This window comes from Hypomesus nipponensis, chromosome 14 (assembly GCF_054491055.1).
Source record: "Hypomesus nipponensis isolate SF chromosome 14, ASM5449105v1, whole genome shotgun sequence".
Lineage (NCBI taxonomy): Eukaryota > Metazoa > Chordata > Actinopteri > Osmeriformes > Osmeridae > Hypomesus > Hypomesus nipponensis.
The window spans coordinates 4640284-4661302 of record NC_140374.1 but is presented as its reverse complement, the minus strand read 5'-3'; the positions used below and the strand labels follow the sequence as shown (position 1 = coordinate 4661302).

The 21019-nt window shown below is 45.6% G+C and overlaps 1 protein-coding gene across 5 annotated transcripts; it reads left to right on the top strand.

Moving 5' to 3' along the window:
* The first annotated feature begins 209 nt into the window (after positions 1 to 209).
* On the top strand, positions 210 to 20698 carry cep290 (centrosomal protein 290). Of its 5 annotated transcripts, none has more exons than XM_084672456.1 (54): positions 210 to 733; positions 880 to 957; positions 1365 to 1434; positions 1601 to 1647; positions 1984 to 2127; positions 2252 to 2305; positions 2492 to 2512; positions 2838 to 2984; positions 3327 to 3509; positions 3774 to 3863; positions 4038 to 4160; positions 4563 to 4686; positions 4894 to 5066; positions 5272 to 5434; positions 5548 to 5648; positions 5732 to 5798; positions 5920 to 6029; positions 6193 to 6277; positions 6692 to 6825; positions 7381 to 7551; positions 8049 to 8198; positions 8372 to 8487; positions 8637 to 8739; positions 8899 to 9129; positions 9485 to 9658; positions 9803 to 9914; positions 10034 to 10239; positions 10404 to 10555; positions 10641 to 10752; positions 10867 to 11322; positions 11478 to 11642; positions 11805 to 11912; positions 12119 to 12253; positions 12663 to 12932; positions 13012 to 13119; positions 13220 to 13419; positions 13855 to 14068; positions 14228 to 14365; positions 14496 to 14717; positions 14991 to 15122; positions 15241 to 15386; positions 15504 to 15662; positions 15990 to 16113; positions 16379 to 17248; positions 17472 to 17606; positions 17767 to 17853; positions 17958 to 18122; positions 18374 to 18496; positions 18784 to 18953; positions 19098 to 19239; positions 19443 to 19510; positions 19611 to 19714; positions 20080 to 20138; positions 20352 to 20698. In XM_084672456.1, the coding sequence occupies exons 1-54, from the start codon at positions 638 to 640 to the stop codon at positions 20538 to 20540; spliced, it is 8226 nt and encodes a 2741-aa protein (XP_084528582.1). In that variant the 5' UTR covers positions 210 to 637; the 3' UTR covers positions 20541 to 20698. The 5 variants fall into 5 exon arrangements, with proteins under 5 accessions (XP_084528582.1, XP_084528580.1, XP_084528578.1 ...); XM_084672454.1 differs by lacking the exon at positions 16379 to 17248 and having other exon boundaries at positions 211 to 406; positions 666 to 733; XM_084672452.1 differs by lacking the exon at positions 16379 to 17248 and having other exon boundaries at positions 211 to 406; positions 589 to 733.
* The last annotated feature ends 321 nt before the right edge of the window (positions 20699 to 21019 follow it).

Here is a 21019-nt window from a genome sequence, read left to right as displayed (position 1 = left end):
CGTTTCCCTAAAATCAGACTATAAATCTTGCACAGACGCACAGAGATTTATTTCATTATAGTCAAAGAGTATAGAAAGCACAATATAAGTTATTTGTTATAGTGTAGACCTTTATTACACATTCTGTGGTGTAGATGTGCCATAGAGTTATAAATGTGTAACCTCTCTTCTGTCGTAAAATTAGTAATCGCTTTACGATTGTTGTCAGCTGTAACCGGGCAACGGGAGCATCGGTTGAGGATATGTCTGGCATACCAGCTAGCACGATAGCATAGAGCTACTTTTACACATGATGTAAAAGATTCGAGGCAACAATTACACAAGTAAACGTTTTAAAAATACGTTTTTTGGGGTGGATAAAGCTAGTTTGCAAGCTTACTAACAAGCTCCGAAAACCAAAGCCTCGGTAATTCGTAGTTTTTTCCACTTTGTTGGCGAGCTCAGCTGGCTCGCTGCTGCTTTTCTTGCTAAATTATGTAATTACAGTAGACTCAGTGAAAATGCATATCCTGCATGTCTTCGGTAAACAATCCCATGTTGTAGCTATCCTGTCGAGCTCGTTCTGTTTCACGTTGCTTTATTTTGAAGATACTCATATGATCACATTCTGACAAATCATCAACACACGGTTGTCACGATGCCTCCAAAACTTGATTGGGGTGAAGTGATGGGAGCCGACCCAGACAAACTGCCAGACAAAGAAGTAGACATGTTCTACAACATGCTCTCAGAGGTACTGTCCATGTGTTCAAAGAATATACTGTCTGCCTTTCAATTCATGTCCGCATGCCCCCCACAACAATAACGAGTAGACACAACAGAACCAAAGAAACTGAAATCAATGAACTGCACGCTTTAATGTAACTTTGTCCTTCATAGGTGAAAGAGTGGGAGCTGAAAGGATGCACTCCAGACAAAATGGTTCAGCTATTTCGAGTGTCCCAGACTGTAATGAAGGTGCTCAAATAAAGCCACTGGTACAGGGGTGGCCAACCCTGGTCCACGAGAGCCTCAGTCCTGCATGTTTTAGATGTTCCCCTGCTCCAGCACACCTGTTTCAAATGAACGGTCATTATCCAAGCCTGAGAATGACCGTTCATTTGAATCAGGTGTGCTGGAGCAGGGAAACATCTAAAACATGCAGGACTGAGGCTCTTGAGGACCAGGGTTGGCCACCCCTGCACTAGTACATTACATTTTTTAACAGCCCCCATTCCAAGCACAAAGTGAAAGAATCATTTAAAATGTATAAATAACAAAAATGTTTCAGTGCATAGGCTATTGCATTTGCCTTCTGCAAAGTTACCTATTAGTCATTGTATGTAGACATATGTATTCATATTATAATTGTTTTTCTTTTTCAGATGAAGGGTCAGGAAGCTACTGTAGCCTATGAACTCATTGATAACGCTGGCTCAGACCAAGCAATAGTTGGTAAGTCCAACATGAAAGGCTTTCAATCGAGCACTGTTATACATTTACATGTATTCTTTAACAGACGCTTTTATCCAATGCGACTTCCAAGAGAAAGCTTTACAAAAGTGATATAGAAGTTTTAGAAGTGACTCACAAATAATTACACATTTTCTGTGTCTTACAGAAAATGAATTAAGGGCCCGGGCATTCAAGTTGGAACAAGAGCTAGAGGTAAACTCAGTATTACAAATATCTGCATAGTCTTCTGGAAAGGGGTTTTAATTGACTGGAATATATAATTTAGAATCCTTGCTGATTGTATTTCGGTAATATTACTTCTATATGTAGCCAGTCAGAGGCTACAAAGAAGATTACATCATGTGACCACAGAAGATAGCATGTAAGAAGATTAGAGAGGTAGCTAATTCCTCTATGTTCTGTTGGTCTGAGAACGTTGTAATTGTGTAACGGTGTGTTCAATGCAAGTGGATGGTGAAAACAGTCGGAGGCTGATTAAGTCTGACAGTTTACTTGTGGGGGTGTTTGTTTGGTTCGTTTCCTGTCCAGATGGCCCAGCGCTCATCAGTGGGACGAGACACCCGCTTCTTACGGGATGAGATTCGCCAACTGGAGACTCAGTTGGAGCAAAGGGAGAAGGAATACAGCCAGTTGGAGAAGGAAATGAGCAAGGAGAAAAAAATCAACGAGGAAGTATGACCTCACTGCGCGTCATTCCATAGCATACATGTGTCTGATATGATCTATTCTCTCATGTGGCTTGATTCCCTTGGGGATGTTGTCCTTTCAATGTCCATGTGCTCATGTGTGTCTACAGTTGATATTTCGGGCAGAGGAGGCCGAGGATGAGAGCAGGAAACTGAAACGAGAGGTTAGTGGTTGTCATCATCTTATCAGGTGTACTTTTCTGTCGTTTTGTTTTTCGAATTGCATCATTGCCCTCGTCCCTTTAGTAGCAGTGTTTTATTTTGTTCAGTGGTTTCTTGCATGTCATTTTGTCTCTCTTACATTTGTTCTTGCATGTCTGTTTTTTTCCATCTTTTTTCCATGCACATAGATAAAACAGCTTAAGAAAAAGGTAAGACGTTGAGTGTAGTGAGGAAGTAAGGTAAAAATTAAATATAAATATGGTAGATGAGTCTATCATTAATTGTGTAGTAGTACTAAGTTACTTTGGGTTATATAATATACAGTCCACCGGCTTGTAGAAACTATTAGTAGATGAAAATCACATAACAGCCTGTCGGTCTGTGTGGGTGTTGTATTTTTTGTTTGCTAACTCAGGGGAATAGTGGGAACAACTCCTTTAAGTATTAGTAACTACTGTGCATATACCTTTAACTTCCTATACTAATATCTGGAAATATCCATCATTTCTGTACATGTTTCGCCTTGTGTGTCAGAACGAGCAACTTCAGCAGGATGCAGACTTCTACCGCCGGGAGCTGGACCAGACGGAGCCAGTCCAGTCGAGAAAGGAAGGCAGTGAGACCCAGCGGAGGCTCAACTCAGCCAATCGACAGCTCTATCAGTGTATGGAGGACATCCAGGTACTGGAATTTTGAATTGAAAACACTTCCACAGATGCCCGCCGGCCTTCAACATCTGTTCATTAAAACAAAATCTTGACTGATCAGATTAAGGTCTGTGAATCTATGGCTGGATACTCTCAGATAGAAAAGATATCAAGGAAATGATTGCTTTCGTTAATTAATACTGTGATAATTTGGGGGTAATTAACAATAATCTGTTGACAAACTAACATTTTGAGGCACAAAGTATTGTAAAATATATGTACAACTATAATCTTGATTATTTAAGATATCACGTCACGTTATTGAATATGACTTGCATTCAGGCCTCATTCAAGGACTAACAATTTCTTTCTGTAGAGGGCAGAAGACGAAATAGTGCACCTGAAAACACAGAATGAACAGATGCAGAAGAGTCTTGAGGAGTCTGTAAAGGAGATGGAAAAGATGACAGACGAGTATAACAAGATGAAGATTGTAGTGCAACAAACCGACTCCATCATGGACCAGCTCAGGAGAGAGAGGGATAGTGCCAAGCTGCAGGTAAATCTTCTGTTGCATGCTTAGACTACCTCTTTTATACCCATTTAGGGAGTGGAGTAACCAAACCCACTTGAGATATTTGATATACATACTTAACATATTCTAAAAATGCAGCCTCTTTTTTTCCGCATTGACATTTGTAAAGCATAGTGTGTTAAATTGTAACTCCAACTGAAAACTTACTGAGTGGATCAAATCCACTAGTTGGTACATGTAAAGCAAAGCCTTTTTGAATGAATAAGAGTTTGTGTCCTCCACCTCAAGGTCAGAGAGCTGAGTGAGCACATCCAGAGCCGCGCCGAGGAGGATGACCCGGTTATGGCAGCAGTCAATGCCAAGGTGGAGGAATGGAAGGTATGCACTATTCATCCTCCTGAAGACCCTTAGAGGATCCTTTGGGAGCACACATCTTCTTTGGATCTCATACGCATGTGGCCCAGCAAACTGAACTTCCGGACTGCTCTGAAAAACATCTTGTTTCTTGTGAGTGAGCCCTGGATGTGCCATTTCCGTTTCCCTAACTTACAGAGAGTGCTGGTCGGAAAGGATGAGGAGATCATGGAGTACCAGCAGATGGTCCACGAGCTGAGGGATAAGCTACGCAGTGCCCAAATGGACACAGACAAAAGCAATGTCATTGCCCTGCAGCAGGTGTGTTTCAAATGTTGAACTGACTTGTGGGTGACAACATATCAATGCAACTTGACAGGGTTGAGGTTTAAAAAAATTCAGTTTACTTTTTCTTTTCCTCTCTGGTTACTTGCATGGCTTCTTCTGTTTCTCTACTATACTATTGCGTTTTATCATTCTGTCCTTTTGCACATCCATCTCTGGCTTGGGCCAGGTCATATACGAGCTATGCAGTGTAAGTTGAGCCTTTTTCCATACTTGTTTTATGATCATCATCATTTTATGTATCTGCTTTCTTTTCTTTCTCTAGCTTGTCTATTAATCACAGCCCTCTCTGTACTGACAACAACATTCACTGCAGTTGGCTCAGTAGGGTCATTTAGTCTCATCAATCCAAACCTATGAAATGTTTATGAACTTAAGGCAGTGCAAGAGAGGGATAATCAAATCAAGATGCTGACGGAACAAGTGGAGCAGTATACGGAAGAGATGGAGAAGAATGCGTTGCTCATAGAGGAACTGAAGAAACCCACAGCAAAGGGCAGAGGTAAAGCCCTCTTTTCAAACTTGTGATGCGCTAGAAACTGAATCTTGTGAGAGAGATGGTAAGGCCTTAGGATTCAAGGCAGATCAGCCGCAGAAATGAACATGTTTGCAACATATTTACTTTGGATACAATGATGCGGACCAGCCATAATTTAAGTTTTCTTTTACGTGACTGTACCATGACACATTAAAGCCCATGTCGTCCTAGGCCTGTCCTCGACCCCCCAGCAGAGGAAGATTGAGGAGCTGAACTTGAAGCTGCAGGCTGCAGAAACAAGAGCGCGGGAATCAGAGCGTGTGGCAGAGTTAGCTGAGGCTGACGCAAGAGACAAAGACAAAGATCTCAGTGAAACGCTCAATCGCATGAGGACATACGAGTCTGTGAGTCTGCCCAGTCGCACACATTCGGAATAGCCTGAGGGGCCAAACTTACAAAATGGCTTTTTATCTACGATAGTTGGGGCCAAGACTAATTCAATGTCCTCAACCACAATGGTCTCTGTGGCCATTTAAGGCCAACTTGGCTGTCAGACCTTGTATTCTGGTCAATGTCAATATAAAGATGAGGTTCTGTTTTGTATTTCAGGGAACCGATGGCCTGGAGGCTGCAATTGCTGAGATCAAGGAGTGTAAAAACCAGATAAGATTGCGAGACCATGAGACGGAAGCCATGACCAAAGAGATCAACCAGTTGGAGATGCAAATCAATAACCTACTGGATGAGAACGAGGATCTTAGGGAAAGACTCGGTCAGTAATCCTAGATTTGTTCAGGAAAACCCTATGTGTTTTGAAAAAGTCTCAAGAATAGGTGACACTGCCTAGTTGTTAAAACTGGGGGTCCTTCATCCATGCCTATTTAGGTCTAGATCCGAAAGGGGAAATAGATTTGTCAGAATTCCGAAGAACCAAAGATCATAGACAACGGCAGTACAAAGCAGAAAATCTGGTCCTCACAAAAGAGGTGATTATTTGGGTGGAAGGGCACATCAGGTAATCTTGGTTGGGTTTGAAGTCAGCTTGCCCCTTATTTGTCCTTTTCTACAGATTGAACGCCTGGAAGAGGAAAGACTTGAATTGAAAATACAAATTCGACGCATGGTGAAGGACAAGGGTAATTGCAGTTTAGTCTCTCTTTGTCAAGCCATTATGCAATTGATTGTCAAATTAAAACGAGTAATACCACTTTCAGTCCATTAACAGTCCATTATCATTTGTGGTTGGCACTCATTTAGGGATCACACTGACTAGTTCAGTGCTAGAAGATGATGTCATTACCAGCAAACACATCCAGATGACAAACAAGCAGACCTCCACTTTTACAGATGAGGAGATAAAACGCAAGGTATGTTCTTTTCTCAAATTCAAAACCTAGATCAGCATATGAAATATATTCAGCTTGAGTAAAAAAACTAAACAACCTCTGAATAATTCATGTTTGAATATGAACCGATAGGCCTACAAAAGGTATATTTATAATTATTTTGACCTTCTCTTGTTTCGGGCAGTATGATCATCTGCTGAAGGACCTCAACACCAAGGAGAGAGAACTAGAGCTCCAGAAAACTCAGTCATCTGAGTTAAAAGCCAAATGTAAGTAGTAGACTGGGCCTATCTCCTTATCTCAATGATAGTGGATATAGTGGAAAATTTGACACATACTTTCTTTCCAATACTTCTTTTGAGTATTTGTTTATGCTCACATAAGTGGTTTAAATGATTTAATTATATAGTTGTAACATATCAACAATCACTCTAAAACGCATTCTGTATTTATTCCATTGTTATTTTATGCCAGTGTGAATTCACAAATGAATTAATTCTTCAAATTGTTAAAATATTCCACCCATATGAACAAATGACACCCAGGTAAATATCATTAACACCAATTGCAGACCATTTTATCTAAAGATTTTGTCACTTGACAATTACCTTGACAATTGCTGGTTTGGTTTGTTCAATCCAGATAAAAGTGATTGTTATTCTCCTCTCTCTTAATTATCATAGTGGAAGACTTATCCAAGGACAAGAAGCAGTTAGAAGAAGGAATGACAGAGATCCTTCAAGCCCTAAAGGATGCTCAACAGAGTGCCCCCGCTGGAACAAGTGTTACTATTCCCAGTCTAGAGAGGCTGGTTGATGTAAGTGTAGTCTCTTGTGTAAAAGCTGTTAGTCGGGGTGGTGTAGGCATTGTTCATCAAAACATGCATAGAATTCATTTTCATTGTTTTGAGAACTTTTTGAGAACCCTTCACTTTTCCAGATGTTGTTATAATACAGCCTTATTCAAAAAATCCATGTACACAGGTTATTTTTCTTCCCTCAATTAAACCGTTGTATTATTATTATTTTTTTACAATTCATACATTGTTCCGTACATTTAGACATTTATCAAAAACAGGGTCCCTGGCTGAGGCCCTCAAAGACATCCCTATAATTCTCGTGAGTCCTTTAGAAGCCTGTAAAGTCCTTTAGAAGCCTGCTTCTATGTGTCTTTAACTCAGATAGGACACATAACTGATTAACTGTGCACTGATTACTACCAAGGGGTCTGATGAATACCTGTGGTTTGTGGGTTGAAGTTTTGGCACACATAGCGTATGACACGATTGTGCTGCTACTTTTAATGCCTTTGTGGTAGATTACTGTTATTATAATGTGCCAATACATACACTGATCCTATATTTATGTTTCAGGCCATAGAGATTAAGAACTTCACGTTGGCGGGAAAGTTTGACGCCAACCTGCACCTAAAGGCCCAAGTAAACCAGCTGATTGGCAGAAACGACGAGCTCAGACAGGAAATGAGGTTGGCCCGGGACGAGGCCGCCAGTACCTTGAGTCAGCTTGTCAGAGCAAGAGAAAATGTCAGTAATATATTTTTACAGTATTTACATCAAACTGGGGACTTGCTTCTTATGGATGAGAGTTGAGTGAACTGAACACTGTCCCCCAGACCCTCATTATTTTATTTGATCTTTGGCCAACTTTGTATTTTAAATGATTGGCTAAACAAAAAGGCAGTGTTTTTATAGTCCAACTTCTAGAGCCTTAAATATATGCAGTAATACAACATAATGTAGTTATTGTATAAAAAGTGATTTCAACTTTTTGTATACCGCCAAAGGACGTTCCTCGTCACTGTAATATTGTAAACATTACTGAATATTTCAGTATATTATTTATGTACCGTCTGACTTCTTAAAATGAATCAGTAATCAGTCAAACTTATAAAGAAAATGTTATACAATGTTTTGATGAACTTGAGAATAGGGAAAATCTATCACTTATTAGATGTCAGTTGAAAATACCGTAATGGCAGGTTCAGCTTTCAAAGCTCTTACTAAGATGTCTTCTGTACCAGGTTGTCCATTTACAGTGCGAGGTGGAGGCACTGAGGAAGTCTGGAGGCAGTGGGACCAGCTTTAGGACCCTGAATCTCCCTGAGGACATGGCCCCATCCAGCACTGAGGCCATCAGTTCCCTGAATAAGTATGCTGTCAGACTGCTACAGGTCAGTTTTACAAGTCGTGCACTCTGAACAACAGTCAATACATGAATATTGAAAAGAAAAAAAACAAATCTGTAAACTGTGAAACTATTAATAAAGGGGATCCCATCCATATAGCACATATTTAACTTGCTTGTGTCATGGAATCCTAAAATTTTTTATAAAATGCGTTCTAGGAGATCAAAGTCAAGGAGGAGTCCAATAAGAAGCTTGTGTTGGCCTTGGAGGAGTACCAGAGGAAGTTTTCTGTAATCCGCCACCAGCAGGGACTTCTCTACAAAGATTACCAGAGGTAGGGGCCAACCTCAAGTATGACCGTCTTTCAGATGACCAATTAGCTTATTGCTAACAAAAAGGGGTGTTGAATCCCTTTACACAGCCTATAATTTGTTAAACGATGCTCCACGATATTCAACTCAAACGACCTCCTTTTGTGTTTAGTGAGAAAGAGTGCTGGCAAAAGGAAAGGGAGGTGTTTACAGAACTAAAGAACAAGCTGGAAGAACAGAAGGAGGTGGACACAATCAGAGTCAAAGAGTTCAACGTGAGTACACCTCTAATAGGTGGACGTTCAGCAGTTGGCCAAAACACCAAACTTTAGTGACGTAAGCAGAGCCCATTTGTATTTATTCGATCAGATGAAAGTCTTCCCTCCCCCCCCCCCCATAGACCCTCACTAAATGTGTCCTCTCCCGTTCACCAGCATTGGCTGGACGCCCTGCAGAAGGACCCGGAAGAGGTCCGCAGGCACGCGTCCGAGGCAGCCAGGAAGCTGACAGTGCTGCGGGTGAACGAGACGTGTCTGACGCGCTGCTACACCACCCTGCTGGAGCAGGAGCACCACCTCCGCAAGGAGAACGCCAAACTCAGGGAGGACTTCACCGCCATGCAGGCCGCGGTCACCCAGCACATGGGCTACTTGCAGAGATACAAGGTAGTCCGACAGGGATGCCATGGTGATATAGGCTGGGTGCTAGGGAGTCAGGCGGCTGAGCGGTGAGGGAATCGGGCTAGTAATGCGCCTGTTCGTTTCCCGGGTGTGCCAAAATGATGTTGTGTCCGTGGGCAAGGCACTTCACCCTACTTCCCTCGGGGGAATGTCCCTGTACTTACTGTAAGTCGCTCTGGATAAGAGCGTCTGCTAAATGACTAAATGTAAATGCTAAATGTGTGTTCCTTGGTTCCCCAATAGGTTTTGTAACTGTACAATTTACGAGTGTGTACACACATGGTATTTTATTAGGCTGTATATATTATGTATTCTGTCTCGCATGTGTCCTGATGGGTAGGAAATGGCTGCATACAAGATGGCAGCGCTGCAGAGGGCCTTGGATGAAAGCGTTCCTTCTTCAGAGCTCGAGAGGGCTAACAGGCAGTACACAGAGCTGACGGTGAAATACAGGGACATGCTTCAGAGGGACAATCACCTCGTCCAGAGGACCACCAGCCTTGAACATCTCAACGTAGGAAAACCAACGACATGCTTTTCTTTGGCTTCGTCTAGCATTTCAGATCCACTTTTCCTGTTATCCTTGATTTGTGTCGTAGCATACTGCTTATTTTCCAAATGCTGACGTTTCCCCCCCCCCCCCCCCTTTGCCTTTAAGAACGAGAACGAGTGTCTCCACGAGCAAATCTCCGGTCTCAACAAGGAGCTGGCGATAACCAAGGAGAAACTTCATACGTTAGAGCAAGCTTGGGAGCACATCAACACAGTCGGTCCGTCGGCCCCTTTTGAACACAAAACAATGAATTTGTTAGTTGTTCCGTTTCCCCAGGATGGTGGACGGGTGTCTGCATCCGAATCACTTACGTTGACTTTGGCCGTTAACGGACAGGTGGGGAGAGCGGCATGGACAAAGCGGCCAAGGCGGTGGCCAACAGTGAGATCGTGTCTGCTTCCAGGAGGATCACCACGCTGGAGATGAAGGAGCTGAACGAGAGGCAGCGCGCCGAGCACGCCCTCCAGATGTACGAGCACCTGAGGAAGTCCCTCAGGCAGGTGGAGGAGCGCAACTCGGAGCTGGAGACCAAGTTTGCAGAGGTCGGGGGAGACGTAGCCTAAACCGTTTAGTGTCGTTTCTTATTACAGCACATTTAATGGAGTTTAAGGGTTGAGACAGACATTCGCAAGTCGTTTTTTTCTTTCAAAATAAATGTTAAAAAACGACAGAAGAACCCATTGAACACTTGTCGTGTGTTCCTCAGCTGACCAAGCAGAGCCTGGAGGCCCAGAAGGTGGAGTGGGAGTTGAGGGACGAGCTGACCAACAGCGTGAGCAAGGCAGCGAGCGATGCAGACCGCGCCAGGATCAGCGAGCTGGAGGAAAGCGAGGCCAAGCTCCGGATCGAAGCCTCCAAGTATGATCCGTGTTTCGATGTGTTGATGGATGGGGGGCCCTTTAGGATCCAGATGGAAATGCTGAGGTGGTTTGTGCCTGCGCAGGTTGCGGGAGGTATCGGACGTGGCTAAAATGCAGGTGGCGGCTTTTGAGGCACGGCAGCAGTCCAGAGAAAAGGAAGTGGAAGCCTTACGGAGACAAGTTCTAGACTATCAGGCAAGAAAACACAATGGTCTTACACATCACTCATAACAAGAACCTAGTGGTAAATGTTCCCCCTGTCATTCTTATTGGTATCAACTATTGTTCACGGTTTTACCTGTTACTCAGTCCCAGTCAGATGAGAGAGCCCTCATTGCCAAACTCCACCAGCACATAGTTGCGTTGCAACTCAGCGAGTCAGCCGCCGTGGGAAAACTGGAGGTCGCCACCACTCGCATCCAACAACTGGAGGCCTACAAGCTCCGCGCGGAGCAGAAGCTGGACGCCGGCGAGCGATCCCTGTACCACGCTCGCCAGGCAGGCCAAAATCGTGTCCGGTATCTACGCCAAATCATCCAGTCTTTGCGCAGGCAGTTTGCCGGAGCCCTGCCCTTAGCCCATCAGGAGAAGTTCTCTCAGACCCTGATGAACCTGCAGGACGATCAAGAGAAGGTGCAGAAAGAGAAGCGCTTGGCGGTCAATGAGAGGAGAGAGGCCGAGGGAAAGGTGCAGGAACTGGAGGTCAAGCTGAGAGGACTGGAAGAGCTCATATCTACACTGAAGGACGTGAAGGGTGCTCAGAAGGTTTGGGAGTTCTCCACCACAGTTCTCCTTTCCACCGTCTAGGTCACTGACGGTTAAGGAATACAAACTACAGCTCAGGATTGACGTTTTTTTGGTTTGTTGTTGGGCCGCCAAAAGTCCCAAATTTGAAGTGGCTTCATTTTGGATGTTCACAGGTGAACGAGTGGCACAAGAAGATGGAGGAAGTTCGTCTGCAGGAGTTGAGGCGGGGCAGGGAGCTGGGCGTCCAGAAGGAGGAGATCAGACACCTGAAGAACCTGGTGGCTGAGCAGGAGCGCAGCATCCAGACCTTGGAGGAGGACATCGTCCAGCAAAACACTGTGAGAGACAGAGAAACGGACACACACACACAGGGGATATTAAGAATCACCACGCATCCACGTTTACAGGACTGCGGATCGAATTCTTAGCATACCTGTCTGCATTTTGACACTCCCTCCCTCAGTCAAACACAGCCGTCCCTCCTTCCTTTGCCCCCTCAGATCCTGGAGGAGCGGCAGCTGTCCTGGGACCAGCGAGAGGTGGAGTTGGAGCGCCAGCTGGACCTCTACGAGAAGCAGCAGAACGAAATCCTTGGCACCGCCCGAAAGGTAGGAACACGAATGCACTGCACTGCCCGAAAGGTAGGAACGCGAATGCACTGCACTGTACAAAACTGTTGTTCATGATGAAACTATTATTTGGGGGTTGGTTGGCAGTGGTTTACTGCTTTTTGTTTAACCAAGGTTATCCTGATGCTGTTATAGCCACCATGCATGCTCCATGATGATAAGCCCGCTGTCTCTGCTTGTTGTAGCTTGAGGAAACCACAGGTGCCCTGCTCGACCCGAGTCTTCCTCTGGCCCACCAGTTGGATTTTGCGCTGGGTAAAATCAAAGAGCAAGTCCGCACCATCCTGGAGACACAAGCCACCTGCAAAACTCTGGACGAGGTACCGCTCTTTGCTTTTTTCCTTTAACACTCCTCAATTCATGTTATTACATTTCCCTACCCCAGACATTGAAAAGACAGTTGAATAAAAAAAAATCGACCTAGTGTTATATTACAACATGACGCGAGCAGCATTCATTACCACCTAGACTAGAGGCATCAAACATGGCTAACCCCTCCCCCTGGTGGCAAATCTGTTCACCAGGTGGAGCACACACCCTGGAATTTGCATCTAGTTGCGTCATTTCTTCTAATATGACCCTTGTTGCACAATTTCTTTTTTGAATAAAACAAAAGAATTTCTTGGTAGACTTTGAATGTTGCAATACGTGGCCAATGTCGGGAAAGAGTTGCTGAAATACAATGATGTAAATTCCAGACACAGCAGCATATCTCTTTCCCTCATATAGAAGCTGAAGGAGAAAGAGGCAGCCCTTTGGAAGGCGGAGCAGAATGTTCTGTCTCGGGACAAGGTCATCAACGAGCTGCGACTCCGCCTCCCTGCCTCTGCGGACCGAGAGAGGCTCCTAGCCGACCTCTCGAAGCACCAGGAGGACCAGTCAGAAAGCCAACCGGCCCTCAAAGTGGCCCACCAGACCATCAACAATCTGCAGGGTCGTCTGGATCAGAAAGAGGAGGTTCTCAAGAAGTATCAGAACTTGCTGGCAAGGGCTAGACAGGTACGTCCTTGTTTGTCCAGTGTGTGTCCGTGTGTCTGTCCATGCACAGTTATAACAGTTGTTCCTCTCTAACCCCCAGGAGCAGGAAGACATGACCAAAAAACACGAGGAGGAGGTGAGGATTCTGAATCAGAAGCTGGACCTGCACACGGATACGTCCCTGGACCGCTTCAAACAGACTGCGTTGGTAAGCGTCGCTCCCACTGGGAATCGAGGTTCCAAGTAGCCCTCGGGACCGTCTTCCGACCAACTGCAGATCCTGACCGGTCTCTCTCTGGCGTCTCCAGGACCTGATGAAGAAGCCCAGCATCGCCGTGCCGACCACCAAGCACCTGGTGCGTCTGGCTGAGATGGAGCAGACCGTGGTGGAGCAGGACAGCTCCCTCTCCACCCTCGACAACCGGCTGAAGGCCGTCAGCAGCGAACTGGAGCGCCAAAGGGCCGCCGCCATCATGCAGGCCAAGGAGCATGCCATCGAGAGGTCAAAGTTAGTATCCCCACCAGGATACCCCATCCTAAGGGAGATATGCAGTCACAACTTCATTTGCGGTGGCCGGCATGTCGAGTGAGAGGCAGACAAGGCCTGTTGTCTTTTATTTCCACTCCTGTTTCAAGGTGATGTACATGTACTGTACGTAGCCTGTCGACCATTTAGAAATGTGTCAAAGGAGTCAGGTGGCTGAACGGTGAGGGGATCGGGCTAGTAATCTGAAGGTTGCGAGATCGATTCCCGGCCGTGCCAAATGACGTTGTGTCCTTGGGCAAGGCACTTCACCCTACTTGCCTCGAGGGGGGGGGGGGGGAATGTCCCTGTACTTACTGTAAGGCACTCTGGATAAGAGCGTCTGCTAAACGTAAATGCAAGTTATGTCTTTGAGATGAAGCGGGTGGATTCCAGTCTAAATGAGCTGAACTGCTCCAGGTTGGAGGAGCACCATGCGTCCCAGGCGAAGGCTCTGTCCGGGGAGGTGGAGGAGCAGCACGCCCAGATGGCGCAGATGGAGAAGGAGCTGCACTACCTCCGCGCCGAGCTGGAGGCCCAGAAGGAGGCCAACGTCCGCTCGCCCAGCAACACCATGAAGAGCCTGGTGGAGCGGCTGAAGGCCCAGCTCCTCCAGAAAGACAAGCAGCTCAAGGTGCGGCAGAGCCACTGCGCGACGTCTTCCGAACGACGTTTCTCTGACGGCAAACGATGCTAGCTATTTTAGTGCCGCAGTCGACGAGTCGCTGATGTGTTTTTTTTTCTTTTCTGTTTTGGGGTCTTTTACCTTTCTCTCTGTCTCTTATCACGTCAGGGTCTCAGCAAAGCCCTGTTGGAGCTGAGGGCAGAGATGACCTCCCACGCTGAACAGCAGATTATATCTAACGCAGCCCACAAGGAGGAGAGCCATAACATCCAGAGTCTGGTGGACAGGCAAACAAAAGACCTTAAGGTTAGACCTTAACATACCCTCGCCTCCCATCAAGACAGTCCATACACGAGAACCAAACGAGCCACCTCACCACCCGAGTATTTGGTAGCTGTTCCACGTAAACCTGCAACGCGACAGGCTTTCCTTTCAGGCCGTCGTGCTGGAGCTGAAGGAGGACCTCCAGGGAGCCAGAGAGTCCCTGAAGGCAGCTAAGGGGCGAGAGAACGCCCTCGGTGAGAAGCTGGAGGGTCTGAGGAGAGACCTGCAAAAGAGCCAGCGAGCGGAGAGCCGCCTGCGGGGAGAGAAGGAGGAGCGCGACCAGGAGATCCAGGTGCTGAGGCAGCGGGTCAAGAGGCTCAACAGCGGCCTGCAGGTGATTTGCACCCAAAGCACTTGTCCATCGCGATGCCCACCTGACTGCGACAGGCCAGGGCGTCGCATTTACCTTCACCGCATCTCGGTCGATTGTAGGTTAGGCTGTGCTGGATTTGGAAGTACAGTTAAAACGGTAACATTGGGTGATCTTGGTGAAATGAAAATGGAGAGTTAAAGTCAATTGGGGAGGGGGGGGGGGAACGATTGGGCTTTTCTAACGTATTAGTGGATGTGTGTTAATGAATACCTGTACGTGTGTGTGCCGGGACAGAATCAGTCAGAGGCTGATTTGAAGGGGCCCACAGTGGAGGCACTGCAGAAGAAAATTCGAAAATTGGAGGCAGAGCTGGAGAAGAGAGGCGTTCCAGACCCTACCAAGAGGAAGAACTTCAACGATGACAAGGTAAAGGTCACATGTGGACTGTAACCTATGACTTAAACCTAGTGGAATGGACGTATGGACTTCCTGGGTTACTACAAAGGTCAAAGGTAAGATAATGTCCCACTGTTCCATCCGTCAGTCATCAAAGGAAGAAATGGCGCGCTGGGAGGAGGGCAAGAAGTGGCAAGCTAAGATGGAGAAAATGAAGAGTACGCTGAAGGACAAGGAGAGAGAAACAGAGACTCTCACCAAACAACTAGGCACCCTCAAAGAGCTTTATGGCAGGTCTGTAACACACACACACACAACCCCAACTTATATCGCTTGTACCGATGATCACATCCAATAGAAACAGGTGGACTAAAATGCCAACTTTGGTCATGCACTTGGCCGCGTGTTCAGACTGGACCAGGAGAAGGCCTCCCTGCTGAGGAAGCTAAAAGGACGCGTTGCCGTGACGGCCGATCAGGTGGTCGGCGCCCGCCACCTGGAGGCTGAGAACGAGGTGGAGGAGCTGAGGAGGAGAAACGCAGAGCTGGAGCAAGATCTCCTCAGCGTGAGGTACATGACACTTTTACATTATGCTGCGTAGGTGCTCATTCTGCGGGATCGATGTTTCATCGAAGCGGGGCATGAAGGGACATCATATTCACCCTAATGAATTCAACTGAGAGGCTAAAACGAGGAATCTTAGTCGCAGGTGCCAGGACTTCTTAACTGGCTATATAACTAGTCTACCGGATAGAGTGTAGATTCAACATGACTATGGATCATAACAACACTTACTGATCCAAACACCGCCTCGCCACTGAAAATGACGCTCGTATTGAAGGAGTTGAAAGCGAGTGTTTGCACTGTAATCAGTCGATGCGTATTTCTCCCTGTCAGACAGAAGCAGGCCTTACCCCGAGACACTGCCATGGAGGAAATGACCCAGAGGAACCGCCACCTGGAGGAGAGGCTTCACTCACTGGAGGGCCAGATGTCTGTGGAGCCCCCCTCGAGACCCTCTGTAATTATACCAACATACACACTCCAGTCCTGTTAAGCCACAAGCACTGTCATCACCAACGGATGTCATTTCTTTCTTCTTTTTTTTTTCTTTTTTTTTCCTCTTTCACTACATTTCATCCCCTGTGTGTTTGAATTTGAATGACGTTTATTTTCTTTTTCTTCTAAAACTCTTCTCTGTGTTTTTCTTTACTTCACTTTCCATTCTTGTTTTTCGATCCCTTTCCTTCCTTCCCTGTCGTAATACCGCAACACGCGTAACGAAGACAAAGGGTATGGCGTCCCCATCTCTGAGAGAGTTGCGTTGTCTTACATTCGATGTCAGGGTTGGGCCTGGGTTAGAGGACGAAACCATCGAGGATGTCCATCTCACCTCGTCTTACACCGAAGTGGCTGAGGGTCTGTCAACAACCAGCCGAAACCAGACAGAAAGCCGGACCGACCTTGCAGGCATGTGGGATGTGAGCGAGGCTGAGCATCCGAAACCAAACGGAGCAGAACACAGAAAGTGTGACGGAACGACTCAAACAAGCGGAGACAAAGATGGAGACACAAGAACGTACAGTGTTGGGGAGGACGCATGGCAGGTGGACGACGCAAGTGGCGAAGAGTCCCAGGACACCAAAGCCGGGGTTGCTGACGACAAGGTGGATACGAGCACAGCACACCTCCTAGGAGGCCCAGAGCGAAGCAGGAGTGAGTCCCAGAAGGGCGACGCTGAACCCCACGTGTCCCAGAGCCCGAACGAAGGCGAGCCAGACACCGCCAAGCTATCAGAAAGATCCGAATCCTCCAAATCCTGTCCTCGAAGAGGCAGTGAAACCAGGACAGAGGACAGAACGGACGGAGAGGAAGAGGGTGGCGATAGAGAGGAAGTGGATGAAACTGCTGAGGACACCTCCGTGGCGGAAGGCGAAGTAGAGGACAGCACATCCACCGCACCACAGGGGGCCACTGAGAAACCCGAGGAGTCGCCTGTAACCGACGCAGACACAGACCCCAGCGTCGTCCTCAGTGAAGATCTCGACATTTTAGCGTCCGAGCCAGAAAGTACCTGCAGTCAACCGAGCTTGGAATCTGTTGTCACCAAAAGAGAGCAAAAGGGCACATCCAAATGTAAACCTAAATCCGCCAAGGTATTGATGGACGTCCCACTCCCTCAGCCAGATGTTAGGGGGATAGTCGCGCAGCAGTAGCATTAGCAGTCATTGCACTTCATAGTGTAGTAGCTGTGATGTTTTTGATATGCTCGACTCGTCCTGTCTTGCCTTCCTTCTCTCGATGCCCAAGTTGTTTGTCTCTCATGTCCTGGTGAGTTTGTTATCTCCTGGTATAAGATCTGCAGAACTTTCCTTGTAGACATCTGGTCGAGGCACCAGCACCCCTGCTCAGAAGGACCACGAGCTGCAGAGGGACAACCTGAAGCTCTCCTCAGAGAACCTGGAACTCCGCTTTCAGCTGGAACAGGCCAACAAGGATCTGCCCAGGCTCAAGGTACAACGCAGGGATCCCATATGATCCCCCCCTGGTCCATATAGCTTTTCACGGGCCAAACCAGACTCCCGTCTTATGAACAAAAGAAAATCCTGTTTGATTGCAGATATTTGCTTAGATGCTTGTATTCTCTCTTTTTGACTTGCTCACGTACCTCCAGGACCAGGTTGCCGACCTTAAAGAGCTGTGTAATGCACTGAAGAACGACAAGGCTGAAGTGGAGAGAAAGCTAAGCCACATTCGTGGAGTAGGGCCACCTATGCCTTTTACAAGCTATAGAGGATCTCCAAATCAAATGGTCAATTAAGACTCTTAAGTTGCACTGTTTTTCATGTTTTGTCCATTGTCCAGGCGGGTCGCAGCGGTAAGACTGTGCCAGAACTGGAGAAAACCATTGGATTGATGAAGAGGGTGGTGGAAAGGGTGCAGAGGGAAAATGAGGCTCTCAAGAAAAGTCCTGCAACTCCGACACAGGAGCAGTTCACCACTCTGAAGCAAGCACATGATAAGCTCAAGGTGAACAATACATTAAACTGTGTACAAATGGCCAGGTTTAATTTATATTTATGTACAAGTGTATTTTAAATACTTTATAGATGTTCATAACATTTTGGTAAGTTACATACAGTACCAGTCAGAAGTATGGACACATTTTCCCGAATGATGTTATAAGCATGTGTCCTATGAAACAGTATTCTGTATACATTAATTTCTCAGGTGACGTTAGACAGTTTCTAATACACCTCCTCACTCAACTTTATTCCTAGATTGATTATGGGCAACTCAAGGAACAAACTGCAGCACAACTCAGCTCCAGACAAGAGTCCAAAACCAAACAAATTGAGAAAATTGTGATGGAAAATGAACGTTTACGAAAGGAGATTAAAAGGGTAAAGGTCTTGTGTATATATAAAACAACTATACTGGATAAAAACATCCAGTTTGGCAAAAGCTAATCCTATTACTGAAAATGCCAATTACTGAATTTTATTTCAAATCAACACTGAAGGGAATTTGGAGACAGCCGGGTGTTTGAAAAAAATAAAAAAAATAAAGATTTGCTTGATTTGTCTCAAAAAGATAATGTGATAGTGAATTACATTGGTATAATACCAGCTTACTTAAAAGCTTATTCAGACTTGCAGTACCAACCATATCTAGCCTTTTTTCCATGCAGGAGACAGAGGCTGTGGAGAAGCTTAGAGTGGCCAAGACTAGCTTGGAGGTAACTAATGACAAGCTGGAGACTGAGCTTGATGAAATGAAGCAAAGACTACTGGCAGCACAGTCCAGAACCATCCCAGAGGGAGCCGACAGTAAGACCTGGAAGGCAACTGTGATATCCAGGTAAAGTGCCAGTTCATTGTCATGCACCAAGCGCTTTTCTATTCAAATGTCACCTTGTAGCCTTAGTGTGTACTATTTCCATCCTCACATTTCAGGGAGGATTTGAGTGGTATAGTCATTTGAATACTGGTTCCCCTTCCTCAGACTGTTTGAGAATAAGATGAAGGAGCTGGAGAAGGACAACGCTCAGAAGACGTCCAGTCTATCAGAGCTCAGGCAGCAGCTGCGTCAGGCCAGCGCCGCAGAGGAGAGAGCGCAGCATGCGCTCAGACAGCTGGAAGACCAGGTAAGACCTCATGACGCATGCGCCGGTCCACTCTGCTGTCTCCCTGACTACTGTTCATCCTTGGTCTTCCCGTGTCGAGATGTCTTTGGGGATCTCGACACAGGAACAACGATAAACGACGCGTCCATTTTGCGATGGCGCGACCCACGTGTATCGTGGGATCTTTGTGATGGCATGATGCACAGTGGGTGTTCATTCCCCAGGTGGAGATGTTGAAGATCTTTCCCACTGGAGAGCAGACCGATCTCTCGAAGGACCTTCAGTCAGCTAGGTGAAAAAACAATATACTGCAATATATAGCAAATAATGTAACGTACTAAAACACATTGCTCATAGCACTTTTGACTAAATATTTACTGTCTGTGTCCTAGATTGACCAATAGACAGCTGGAAAGGGAAAAGGCAGATTTGGTCAAGAGGCTCCATGAGTTAAGTGAGCTGTGTGGGACCACTTCTGGTGACTCTGCTAGACCAGGTGAGACACGCTGACCTGTTATACACATCATCAGCGCTGTGCTGTGTACTTGACCAACAGCGTTGTAGATAGAGTTCAACCAGCCACTCTGTAGCCTCATGTTGACTTAAGGTTGTCTGCAAATGTACCCATTAAACCCAACTACATTGAGAATTGTCAATGTGACAAATTCCATATGAAACATTCCGTATGCTACCGCGAGACTCCTCCTGCCCCCTCATCTCAAAACGCCCTTAACTGCTCTTCACTGGCTCCATGTGCAGACTAAGCTAACATGCCTGAGGTAGCATGAACAATGGAAAATGCCCAGTGCCTTGGATATTTTGTTGAAATGTATCGTTAAGATCAATCATTTTTGTTGTCAGGTTACGAAGAGCTGCAAAATCTACTCAAGGCAACTGACCTAGAGAAAAGACAGTTAAAGGTATTGATTCTACAACTATACAAAGCCTTTCAATTAGTGATGCAACAAAATTAACATTCCAGGCCAAATCCCCAAATTAGGCCTTTTTTGTCTTGTCATTTTTGGCTGAAAATCTTCGGGGGCTGAAATTTAGGTGCATTCCTACTTCAATAAGCACATTTAGTGTTTATTTTCTATGATAAGTACTTCATTGGTGTGCCTTTATGTTTCCAGGCTCAAGTTAAAAAACTGAAGACAGAACTGGAAAACTTTGATCCAACATTTTTCGAGGAAATTGAAGACCTGAAGTTTAACTACAATTTAGAGGTGAAGAAAAATATTGTTTTGGAAGAACAGTTAAAGAAGGTTTGTGAGCAGTTTGGTGTGGTGGCGGATATCCCTGCTAATGTCTCCATCAGCTAACCCAGGATGAATGTGCCTTTTAAAGCAGACTTTATATGTCTGTGGTTTTGCACTATATCAGAAGACCCCTATAGTAGGTGACATTTAGATCTTGAATGTAATTGTGTTTTCTGTAGGACTTTTTATTTATAAATGTTTTTCTGATAATAATAGAGCTGTGTAAAATAGTGTATTCGTGCCAATCACATTCTTGAAACAATCAACATTAAAGTTATCTAGCTCTGCTTTAAGTCAAACAAATGTAAACAATCTTTGCATTTTTGTAGTAGAAAGGTTCCAGTAGAAAGTTATTCAACATCTCTCCCTGGGGAATTCCACCCATTCAAATGCCTATTTGTGAGAGGAAGGCCTCTTTTTATTTGCAGGTCACAACATGGCTAAAATATAGTGATGAAAAATCGTAATAGTTATATTCCTTTTGCTCAGCATTCAAGACGTGTATTCATGCATTTTGTTTGAGGAGGACTGTACAGTCACAT

What these genes read in the sequence shown, in the direction of transcription:
- cep290 (XM_084672456.1), top strand. Translation starts at nt 638, where the DNA reads ATGCCTCCAAAACTTGATTGGGGTGAAGTGATGGGAGCCGACCCAGAC. An exon ending in CCAGCCTTGAACATCTCAAC is followed by an intron (nt 9,659 to 9,802) that starts GTAGGAAAACCA and finishes TTTGCCTTTAAG; the next exon opens with AACGAGAACGAGTGTCTCCA. An exon ending in GGCTCAACAGCGGCCTGCAG is followed by an intron (nt 14,718 to 14,990) that starts GTGATTTGCACC and finishes GTGCCGGGACAG; the next exon opens with AATCAGTCAGAGGCTGATTT.